Source organism: Ornithorhynchus anatinus, chromosome Y5 (genome assembly GCF_004115215.2).
Source record: "Ornithorhynchus anatinus isolate Pmale09 chromosome Y5, mOrnAna1.pri.v4, whole genome shotgun sequence".
Taxonomy (NCBI): Eukaryota; Metazoa; Chordata; class Mammalia; order Monotremata; family Ornithorhynchidae; genus Ornithorhynchus; species Ornithorhynchus anatinus.
Genome location: NC_053179.1, coordinates 1,923,797 through 1,936,331, shown reverse-complemented (window position 1 = coordinate 1,936,331; position 12,535 = coordinate 1,923,797). Strand labels below are relative to the sequence as shown.

Genomic DNA, 12,535 nt, shown 5'->3' with positions numbered 1-12,535 from the left:
TCTGTTTTGCCACTATATCTGCCTCTGAGCTTCCAAAAGGGCACACTACCTTTCTAAATTTTATTTTGACTACCTTGCCTCTACTTTCACTGGATAGTCATTACTCAGGATTAAAATTTATTGACAGTATTCTATTCCATGCTGCTTATATCAGTTTTTTATAGTTTGTTTGTGGTCATTGTGGTCAGGGAACATTGCCTACTAACTCCCAACTCCATTATATTATTCTCTTCTAAATACTTAGTATTCATTCATTCAATAGTATTTATTGAGCGCTTACTATGTGCAGAGCACTGTACTAAGCGCTTGGAATGAACAAGTCGGCAACAGATAGAGACAGTCCCTGCCGTTTGATGGGCTTACAGTCTAATCGGGGGAGACGGACAGATGAGAACAATGGCAATTGTTAGTACAGTGCTCTGCATACTGTAAGCATTCAATAAGTAATATTGACTGATGGACTAATTGATTGACTGATTCAGCCTGGGGCCAAAATGCTTATTAATTTAAATTGAAAGCCCCCAGGGTTCTCTGAATCCTAGGAAAACAATGTATCTATTACATAAGCCCTATAGCCCTCTTGTGGAATGGCTGCTTATGGTTTTTTTCCTGCCCTAATAATTTAATTTGTATTCAACTAAATGATTACTTCATAGCTGTACAATAATTACTTAAAATATTGGATTCCAAAACTTTGGGAATTTTTTCTGGCTGCCAGCTGTTATCTGTCCTATCTATCCTACACATAATTGCTCTCCCCCACTTCAAATATTATTGAAGGACATCTCCAACAAGAAGCCTTCCCTGACTAAACCCTCCTCTTCTCCCACTCCCTTCTGTGCTATGCTTATTTACTCCTTCATTCATCCTCCTTCCCAACCCCACAGCAACTGTGAGTATACCTGTATTTTTCTGTAATTTATTTATTTAGTCTATCTATCCATCTATTTATTTATATTAATGTCTGTCTCCCCCTCTAGACTGTGAGCTCATTTTGGGCAGGAATGGGATGTCCTCCTGTCACCTCAAACTGAACTTGTCCAAAAAGGTTTTGGACAAATCCTATCCGCTCCCTGACTTTTCCGTCACTATAAACGGCACCACCATCCTTTCCAACTCACAGGCCTGTAACCTTAGTGTTATCTTTGACTCCTCATTCTCATTCAACCCACATATTCAATCCATCACCGAATTCTGTCAGTCTCACCTTCACAGCATTACTAAATTCCACCGTATCCTCTCCAGCCAAACTGCCACCACACTGAATACAGTCATGCATCCTGTCCCACCTAGATTACCCTATCAGCCTACTTGCTGACCTCCCAGCCTCCTGCCTTTCCCCACTCCAGTCCATACTTCAATCTGCTGCCAGGATCATCTTTCTACAAAAACATCCAGGACATATCACCCCGCCTCCTCAAAAATCTCCAGTGATTGCCTATCCACCTGCATATCAATCTAAAACTCTTCACCATTGGCTTTAAAGCTGTCTGTCACCTCTCCCTCTCCCACCTCCCCTCACTTCTCTTTCTACAACCCAGCCCACCTATTTCACTCCTCTGGTGCTAACCTTCTCAGTGTGTCTCTATATTGCCTTTCTAACTGTTGACCTCAACCCACATCCTGCCTCTGGCCTGGAATGCCCTCCCTCCTCAAATTTGCCGGACAATTACTCTCCCTAGCTTCAAAGACTTACTGAAGGTGCTTCTCTTCCAAGAGGCACTTCTCTTCCCCAGATTAAGCCCCACTTTTCCTCATCTTCCACTCCCTTCTGCATCACCCTGACTTGCTGCCTTTGCTCTTCCCCCAACATTCCCAACCCAACATTACTTATGTGTTTATACCTGTAATTTAATTTTATTTATTTGTAAGATGTCTGTCTCCCCACCCATCTGGACTCTGAGCTCAATGTGGGCAGGGTTTGTTACTGTGCTGAATTGTACTTTCCCAAGCGCTTAGTATAGTAAGCACTTGAATAAATGAACGAATGAAATGCTCAATAAATACAATTGAATGAATGAATGAATGAGTGAATGAATGAATCTGTCTTTGGCTATGATAAGTTCATCAGAAAATATATGCATTAGATTACTCTTTTAAGTTGGTGACCAAAATGTTGAAACCTTAGAGGTTTAAATGTAATAATAACATTTATTATTTTGATGATTATTATTAGTATAGTATTATTAAATGTTTGTTCTGTACCAAATCACCATGCTATATCCTGGGGTAAATGCAAGATAAATAGATTAGATATGGTTAGTGAACCACAAGGGGTTCAAAATATAAAAAACAGGAAGAAAAGATGTTATCACTGTTTTATGTATTAGGAAACCTAGCAGGTGGATTAAGTGACTTGCTTCAAGTCACACAGGCGGTTAGTCACAAATGTGGCATAGAAATAAGGTCTTCTAATTCCCAGTCCTAAACTCTTTCCATTGGACCACTATGTCTATTTTATATTACTAATAAAATATTAATAATATAAAGCAATAATAGTAATCATTGATGTTATTTTTTATAATAAAATGGAGACATCAATTAATAGTAGTGAAGGATAAGAGGAAAGAGTGAAAGATTATATAAAGAAAGAAGACAAAAAGAAGAGAAAATCAGAGTGAATGAGCAAGCAGAAAGAACAAACTAAGAAGGGAGAAGGAAAAGAAAAACAACCACAAAAGATCATATCTGTAAAAATAATGGAAGCAGATTTTGATATTATTACAGAAAATTCTACATGTATTTTATCTCTTTCATGTGTATAATTTGTACCTAAAATTAGTTATGTTTGTTTATAGGAGAAGCCAAAGAAAGTTTGTTTTACATATGACTTATTCCTGAATCTGGAGGGAAACCCACCTGTGAATCATCTTCGTTGTGAGAAATTAACATTCAACAATCCTACCAAAGAATTCCGCTACAAGCTTCTTAAAGCTGGGGGGGTGAGTGCTTAAAGTTTTAAGATGTCCTTATTGCTTAATTTAAGCAGTTTCAGTAATTAGTATACTTTATCAATCATATTTATTGAGTACTTACTATGTACAGAGAACTGCATTAAATGCTTGGGAGAGTACAACAGAATTAAGACATATTCCCTACCCAAATAAGTTTATAGTCTAGAGTTATTTAATTCATTTAATTGACCAATCACTTGGTCAATCATCAGGGGTATTTATTGAGTGCTTAGAGTTTGCAGAGCACAGTAGGGAGACCCATCTGCACCTCAAACCCAAACTCCTAAACTATTGGCTGTAAAGCACTTAATCAGCTCACCTGCTCCTACCTTACCTCAGTGATCTTCTATTGCATCCCAGCCTGCTCACTTTGTTCCTCTGGTGCCTACTTACTCACTCTGGCCTGTTCTCATCTATCATGATAGATGATCTCCATCTATCATGGAGAAGCAGCATGGCTCAGTGGAAAGAGCACGGGCTTTGGAGTCAGGGCTCATGAGTTCGAATCCCAGCTTTGCCACTTGTCAGCTGTGTGACTGTGGGCAAGTCACTTCATTTCTCTGTGCCTCAGTTCCCTCATCTGTAAAATGGGGATTAAGACTGTGAGCCCCAAGTGGGACAGCCTCATTCCCCTGTGTCTTCCCCAGCGCTTAGAACAGTGGTTGGCACATAGTAAGCGCTTAACAAATACAAATACCAATGATACCAACCCCTTTCCCACATCCTTTCCATATTCTGGAATTTCCTCCGACTCCATATGTGGCAGACCATCACTTTCCCCATATTCAAAACCTTATTTTGGTCACATCTTTCATTCATTCATTCAATCAGTCATTTATTGATCGCTTATTGTGTGCAATGCACTGTACTAAGAGCTTGGAAAAGTACAGTAAAACAACAAACAGACACATTCGTGCAAACAACGAGCTCATAGTCTGCAGGGGGAGACAGTCATTAATATAAATAAATAAATAGCTTATATACAGATATATACATATGTGCTTGAGGTTGGGAGGGAAGATGAATGAAGGAGCAAGTAAAAGCAGCACAGAAGAGAGTGGGAGAAGATGAGAGAAGGGTTTACTCATGGAAGGTTTCTTGGAGGAGATGAACCTTCAATATGGTTTTGAAATGGAAGAAAGCAATTATCTATCTGATATGAGGAGGGAAGGCATTCCAGGCCAGTTGTTAGATGTGGGACAGAAGTGGCAGTGAGATAGGTGAAATCAAGGTACAGTGAGGAGGTTAGCATTAGAGGAATGAAGCTTGTGGGCTGAATAGTAGCCGGAGATTAAAGCCAATGGAGAGGAGTTTTTGTCTGATGCAGTTGGATAAGCAACCACTGTAGTTCCTTGAGGAAAGGAATGCATGGTCTGAACGTCTTTGAAGGAAAATGATTCAGGTAGCAAAATGGAGTATGGACCGGATTGTGGAGAAACAGAAGGCTGGCAAGTTAGCAAGAAGGCTGATACAATATTCAAGGCTAGATAGTGCTTGCATTACATGTGGTAGAGTATGGTAGGAGAGGAAAGGGCAGATTTTGGCGATGTTGTGAAGGTAGAACTGTCAGGATTTAGTAATGGCTTGAATATTTGGGTGAAACAAGAGAAAGGAGTCAAGGATAACGCCAAGAGTCTTCTTTTCCAAGAGCCCTTCCCTAAGTAAATTATCTTTTCTCCAGCTTCCTCTCAGTCAGTCAGTCAGTCATTCACATTTGATGACCACTTACTGTGTGCAGAGCACTATACTAAGAGCTTGGGAGGGTACAATATAACAGTAAACAGACATATTCCCTGTCCAAAATGAGTTTACAGTGTAGATGGGGAGACAGCTCCATTAATATAAATAAAAAAATTTACAGATATGTACATAAGTACTGTGGGGCTGAAAGGCAGGATGAATAAAGGGAGAAAGGATGACACAGAAGGGAACTGAAGAACAGGAAAAGAGGTTTTAATTAGAAAAGGCCTCTTGGGAGGAAAATTGCCTTCATTTAGGCTTTGTAATAGGGGGAGAGTAATTGCCTGTCAGATATGAGGACTGAGGGTGTTCCAGGCCAGAGGTAGGATGTAGTAAGGAGGTTGATGGTGAGAAGAACAAGATCAAGGTACACTGAGAAAGTTAGTGCTCCAAAGAGTAGATCAGTCAGATATATACTCCCCAAGAGTAGCAAGGTAAAGTAGAGTGGGACAATGTGATAGAGTGATTTAAACCTAGTGTTGAGGAGTTTCTGTTTGATGTAGAGGTGGGTGGGCAACTATTGGAGACTCTTGAGGAATGGGGAAGCATGGACTGAATGTTTTTATGGAAAAATGATCCGAGCAGCAGGGAGAAGTATGGACTGGAACAAGGTGGCTAATACTTTATTCAAGGTGGGACAGGATAAATGAGTAGGTTAAGGTGGTAGCAGTCTGCTTGGACAGGATTTGGTGATGGATTGAGTATATGGGGTAAATGACAATGAGGAGTCAAGTTTAATGCCAAGGTTTCAGGCTTGTGAGACAGGAAGGATGGTAATGCCAACTACAGTGATGGGGAGGTCATGGGAAGGATAGGATTTGAGTGAGAAGAAAAGAAGTTCTGTTTTAGACATATTGAGGAGATGGGAGGGCTTCCAAGTCTAGTTGTCTTGAAGGCAGAGGAAATATGAAACTGCAGAGAGAGACAGAGAGAGATCAGCCTGGAGAAGGAGATTTGGTTATCACCTGCACAAATGTAATAGTTGAAGCCATTGAGTTCTCCAGGGAAGTGGATGTAGATGGAGAATAGAAGTGTTCACAGAACTGAACTGAATTAGTTAGAGGGTGGAAGGTAAAGTAGGAGCCCACTGACAATGAGGGCCAGAGGGATAGGAGAAGAACCAGAAAAAGACAATGGCAGTGAAAGTGTGGTTGGAATCCGTTTCCAGGAGAAGGGGATGGTTGATAGTATCGAAGGTAGGTGATAGGTCAAGGAGGTTTAGGATCAAATGGAGACCATTGAATTTGTCAAAGAGGAGATCCCTTTTACCACACTTTAGAATTCAAAGTGTGGTAAATACGAAGGTGAATAGTCAATAGGATTTACTGAGTGCTTACTATGTGCAGAGCACTGTACTAAGCACTTAGAATGTACAATTCGGCAACAGAGAGAGACCATCCCAGCCCAATGATGGGCTCACAATCTAGACAGGGGAGACAGGCAGCAAAGAAAAACAGAACAAAACAAAAATAAGACATCATCATCAAGATAAATAGAATAAAGGGCATGTACACCTCATTACCAAAGTAAATAGGGAAATAAATAATATATACAAATGAGCACAGTGCTGAGAGGAGGGGAAGGAGGAGGAGAGGGGAAGGAGAGCAGAGGAAAAAGGGGCGCTCAGTCTGGAAAGGCCTCTTGTAGGAGGTGAGCTCTCACTAGGGCTTTGAAGAGGGGAAGAGAGTTAGTTTGGCGGAGTTGAGGAGGGAGGGCATTCTAAGACAACAGTAGGTCATGGGCCAGAGTCGATGGTGGGATAGGCGTGAACCGGGGACAGTGAGGAGGTGGGTGGCAGAGGAGCAGAGCGTGTGGGGTGGGCAGTAAAGAGAAGGGAGGTGAGGTAGGAGGTGTCAAGGTGATGGACTGCTTTGAAGCCAAGAGTGAGGAGTTTTTGCTTCTTGCAAAGGTTGATAAGCAACCACTGGATGTTTTTGAGGAGGGGAGTCACATTCCCAAAGTGTTTCTGTAGAAAGATAATATGGGCAGCACAAGTGAAGTAAGCCAGGAGTGGAGAGAGACAGAAGGATGAGAGATCAGAGAGGAGGCTGATGCAGTAATCCTAGTCTGGATATTATAAGAGATTATACCAGCATGGTAGCAGTTTGGATGGAGAGGAAAGGGCAGACCTTGGCGATGTTGTGGAGGTGAGACCAGCAGGTTTGGTGATGGATTGAATGTATGGGGTGAATGAGAGAGCAGAGTCAAGGATGACACTGAAGTTGCGAGCTGTGAGACGGGAAGAATGATAGTGCTGTCCCCTGTGGTGAGAAAGTTACGGAGAGGACAGGGTTTGGGAGGGAAGATAAGGAGCTCAGTCTTGGGCAAGTTGAGTTTTAGGTGGCAGGCGGATATCCAAGTAGAGATATCCTGATGTCCTGAGATACGAGCCTGGAGGGAGGGAGAGAGGACCAGGGAGAAAAAGATGTTAATTTGGGTATAATTAATTAATTATAATTATATAATGTTAATATGCGTAGAGATGATAGTTGAAGCCATGGGAGCGAATGAGTTCACCAAGGGAGTGAGAATAGATGGAGAACAGAAAAGGATGAAGAACTGACTCTTGAGGAACCACTACAATTAGGGCTTGGGAGGGGGAGGAGGAGCCTGCGAAGGAGAACGAGAATGAATGATAATGATTCAGAAAGATAATAGGAGAACCAGGAGAGGACAGAGTCTGTGAAGCCAAGGTTAAATAAAGTGTTGAGGAGAAGGGGATGGTGAACAATGTCAAAGACAGCTGAGAGGTCAAAGAGGATTAATGGAATAGGAGCTGTTGGATTTGGCAAGAAGGAGGTCATGGGTGACCTCTGAGAGGGCAGTTCCTGGGGACTGGAGTACATGGAATCCAGTTTGGAGGGGGTCCAGGAGAGAGTTGGAGTTGAGGAATTCAAGGCAGCGAGTGTATCCGACTAGCTTTAGGAGTTTGGAAAGGAAGGGTAGGAGGGAGATAGGGCAATAACTTGGAAGGGGTAGTGGGATGGAGAGGGTATTTTTGGGATGGGGGAGATGTGGGCATGTTTGAAGGCAGAGGGGAAGAAACCAATGGAGAGAGATCAGTTAAAGATGGAAGTTAAGGAGGAGAGGAGTGAAGGGGTGAGAGGTTTTATAAGATGAATGGGAACGGGGTCTGAAGCACAGGTGGAGAGGGTGGCACTTGAGAGGAAGGAGGAGAAGCAGCATGGCTTAGTGGAAAGAACATGGGTTTGGGATCAGAGGTCAGGGGTTCTAATCCTGGCTCCGCCTCTTGTCAGCTGTGTGACTTTGGGCGAGTCACTTAACTTCTCTGTGCCTCAGTTCCCTCATCTGTAAAATGGTGTTTAAGACTCTGAGCCCCACCTGGGACAAGCTGATAACCTTGTATCTATCCCAATGCTTAGAATAGTGCTCAGGAGTTAGTAAACGCTTAACAAATACCGTCATTATTATATTAGTATGCTAATTGACTCCAGGTGTGAGAACCAGGGGAAGGGAGGGGTGTAAATTGGTGGTAACAAACATTTGGGTAACTACCAACAGAACCATATGGGACGCTGTGTTGAGCTTTCAGCCCTAAATTCAAGCTGAAATGGTCCGCTGAATCACCTGCACCAGCACCTGCATCTGGTCAGCCTCCACTGAGTCCTATAGTCCTCTAGCTCGCCCCTTCTTTTCTTGCCGGGGTCCTCTAGCTTTCCCATTCTTTTCTTGCAGGGTTTGGATCATGCTACTCACTGGTCTCCAAGGCCCTATATCACTATTCATTCATTCATTCAATCATATTTATTGAGCACTTACTATATGCAAAGCACTGTATCCATTCATTCAATCGTATTTATTGAGCACTTACTGTGTGCAGAGCACTGTACTAAGCGCTTGGAAAGTACAGTTCAGCAACAGAGAGTGACAATCCCTACCCAACAGTGGACTCACAGTCTAGAAGGGGGTGACAGGCAACAAAACAAAACAAGTAGACAGGCATCAATAGCATCAAAATAGAATTATAGATATATACATATCATTAATAAAATAAATAATATGTACAAATATACACAAGTGCTGTGAGGCGGGGAATGGGGTAGAACAGAGAGAGGGAATAGAAGGGGTGGGAAGGGGAGGAGGAGCAGAGGAAAAGGGGGGCTCAGTCTGGGAAGGCCTACTGGAGGAGGTGAGCTCTCAATAGGGCTTTGAAGCAGGAAAGAGAGCTAGTTTGGCGATGTGAGGAGGGAGGGCATTCCAAGCCAGAGGTAGGACATGGGCCAGGAGTCGATGGTAGGTCAGGCGAGAACGAGGCCCATTGAGGAGGTTAGTGGCAGCAGAAGAGTGGAGTGTGTGGGCTGGGCTATAGAAGGAGATAAGGGAGGTGAGGTAGGAGCGGGCAAGGTGATGGAGAGCTTTGAAGCCAATACTAAACACTTGAAAGATAAAATATAACAGTAATTAGAGACATTCTCTGCCCACACGAGCTTACAGTCTGTTGCTGCCACTGCTCAATGATTGAATCCTAGGCAGTTTCTTGAAAGCGTAGATGTCACTGGGTACTGGCTTACTCCCCCTCCCAGAACTGGCTGCAGAAGCCCCCGGATGTGCCCACAGCTCCCCAAGGAACAAATCTCCCAGACACGAAAAGCTTCTCCTCCAATCCGTCTAGCAGTGTGTTCTGAGAGCACAGTATGTTCTTAAAATGACAAATGGAAACAAATTCAGTGTAGACCACTACTTTGTTTTTTGGCCTCCAAGACCCTCTGTAGGCATTCCAGGACTTACATTCTACTCCCACTTAGAATTCACAGTCTCAGTCCTCCAGAGTCCTAGCTGGTGGACTGTGAACCTCCTTGAGCCCTCTCCAGGGTCTAAGGCTTGAGGACTCCCTGTGTCCTGCAGGCACCCAGCTTGCTTCCCTTCACCTCAAGATAGCTGAGAGTCTCCTCTTGTCCTAGAGCTCACCTGACATTGCAAAGCCATTGTTCTTGTCTCTCCGTCTCCCCCGATTAGACTGTAAGCCCGTCAAATGGCAGGGACTGTCTCTATCTGTTGCCGACTTGTTCATTCCAAGCGCTTAGTACAGTGCTCTGCACATAGTAAGCGCTCAATAAATACTATTGAATGAATGAAAAGCCCACTAATTCAGATTCATTTCATGAGGCTCAGAAGGCCAATTTGTTTTTGAGAAAGGACGTGTAGGGGGATGCGTGGGAAGAAACTTTCAGAAGTAGATTGCTGGTGTTAGGGTGTGGTCAGGAATTATTGGAGACCAGACTGGTATGAATTTTAAAAATTGGAATTGAGGAATAGGTCTCATAATGGAAGAATTTTTGCTCACTCTAAAAATTTAACTATCCTTCATATTAGAAAAAAGCCCACTGATCAATCGGTCAGTCGATCAATGGAATTTATTGAGTGATTAAAGTAGATGGAGCACTGTAATAGTAATAATAACAATAATAATAATAATGGCATTTGTTAAGCATTTACTATGTGCCAAGCACTGTTTTAAGCGCTGGAGAGGATACAAAGTAATCAAGTTGTTCCACAGAGTGCTCACAGTCCTAATGTCCATTTTACAGATGAGGTAACTGAGGCCCAGAGAAATTAAGCGACTTGCCCAAAATCACGCAGCTGACAAGTGGTGGAGCCGGGATTTGAACCTATGACCTCTGACTCCCACTGAGCCACGCTGCTTCCCTATACTAATTGCTTAGAAGAGTACCAAACAATTACATGTTCTCTGCCCTCAAGGAATTTACAGTCCAGAGAGGGATTTTTCATTAGTAATGGTGTAAGACAAGGATATATCTTATCTCCTTTATGCCAAATACATAATTAGAGAAGTTGGATTGGATGAAGACGAATGGGGAGTAGAGATGGAAGAAGGAATATAAGCAACCTTCATTATGCTGGTGATTTTACCCTACTAGCAGAAAGTGAAGAAGATTTGAAGGGCTTATTATTAAAAGTTAAGGAACAGAGCAAAAAGATGAGCCTACATTTGAATGTCAAGAAAACAAAGATCTTGACAACTGCAAGTTTAAACACATTTGTAGTGGATGAAGGGAAGATCGAAATAGCTGCCAGTTTTTCTCTCTGGGCTGATAATCTATAATAAAGGAACTAATAGTCAAGAAGTACTCTGAGGATTAATATTAGGAAGACTTGCAGTGAAGACCCTGGAAAAAATCGTGTTATGCTGATGTAACTACTGCCACAAAAATACAAATTGCCAAATCTGTGGTGTTTCCAGAGGTAATGTATGGATCTGAAAGCTGGACAGAGAAAAAACAAGATAGAAAGAGCACTGATTCTTTTGAAATGAGGTCTTGGAGAGGCTTTTGCAAATACCTTGGACTGCCTGAAAAACAAATATATTTTGGAACAAAGTAAACTTAAAGTGGTTTTTGGAAAGTCAGATGATTTGATTTAGATTAGCATATTTTGGACACATAATCAGGAGGAGTAATTATCTGAAGAAGACACCAGTGCCAGGAAAAGCCCAGGGAAAACATAAAAGAGGTACAACAGGAGCTAGGTAGATAGAGTCCATAACAAAATAATGGAAGAACCATTAGAAAAATTACAGACTATATTAGAAGACAGGATGCTTCTGGAGAAAATATATCCATAAAGTCATTATGAACCAGAAATGACTTGATGGCACTTGATAATAATAATCAGATTGATTATCTTGTTTATATCCCAAGGACATGCTTCAGTTTCATCCCACAACTTTTCATTCTGTATAGTTTGTATTAGGAATCCAGAGGATATTAAGGCAACCATCAAAATACTTTTACATTTTAAAAAAACCCAGAAAGTCTCTGAAGTTTTAAACACTAGAAAAGACAGATTTATCTATTTAAGCCCTCATCTCTCAGTTCTCATCACTCATTTTTGATACCTATTTCTCCTTTATTACTAGGTGATGGAATTGCCAGAAGGAGCAGAAAGTATATCAAGGTCTAGTCCTGCCTACCTTTTTTTGCCCACAGTACCATTCTCTGCCTTCTCTGATCCCAAGAAGAATAAATCATCCTATATTTCAAAGGTTTGCGAGGCTTGGTGCAACTAAGGTTGAGCAAATGGGCCAAAGGGATATTGTGAAAATATATTATTAATTATGTTTGTTTAGAAAGGACTGATTCCAAACATCTGAAAACCCCTTTCATACAGTTTTTTAGAACATTCTCAATTCTAATTGTGGGGGTTGCCTTTTTCCTCTGCAAGGACAGTGCTTTATTCTCTATTTAGAGAATAGAGTAGTTAATTCATTTCAAGCGCTTAGTTCAGTCTGTATACAGTAAAATGCTCAATATGTACGATTGAATGAATAAATTTCCCTATAATTTTTAGTCCAGTGATGTTGCTTCTGCCTCATTTGGGAGAGGTGCTATATCCAATTCGATTTGCTTGTATCCATACCAGCACTTAGGACAGTGCCTGGCACATAGTAAGACCTTAACAAATACCACAATTATTATTATTATTATCATTATTAGCCCTTCACCTGTTTTCAGGTTGCAAGTGGCATGGCGTAGTGGCAAGGGCATGGGCTTGGGAGTCAGAGGACATGGGTTCTAATCCCAGTTCTGCCATTTGTCTGCTGTGTTACCTTGGGGAAATCTTTTAACTTCTCTGTGCCTCAGTTACTGCATTTGTAAAATGGGGATTAAGATTATGAGCCCTATGTGGGACAATCTGATTAACTTGTATTTTACCCCAGGGTTTAGAACAGTGCTTGGCCCATAGTGAGCACTTAACAAATACCATCATCATTTTGATTATCACTATTATTATGCCAAAAAGTGGCAGAATTACATGAGTAAATGTGTTAGAATCAGTCAATTAATGGTATTTTGAATGGC

At 41.8% G+C, this 12,535-nt stretch overlaps 1 protein-coding gene across 3 annotated transcripts in view; it reads left to right on the top strand.

Annotated features, from left to right (window-relative positions):
- The window catches only part of LOC114808748 (protein ENL-like), a 104,629-nt gene that overhangs the window by 28,212 nt on the left and 63,882 nt on the right, over positions 1 to 12,535 (top strand). For 2 of the 3 annotated variants that reach the window (XM_029056574.2, XM_029056575.2), the window contains exons 4-5: positions 2,799 to 2,942; positions 11,593 to 11,718. In XM_029056574.2, coding sequence (XP_028912407.1) covers positions 2,799 to 2,942; positions 11,593 to 11,718 — 270 coding nt within the window. The remainder of the gene's footprint in view (positions 1 to 2,798; positions 2,943 to 11,592; positions 11,719 to 12,535) is intronic. The other variant, XM_029056577.2, reaches the window with a different exon arrangement.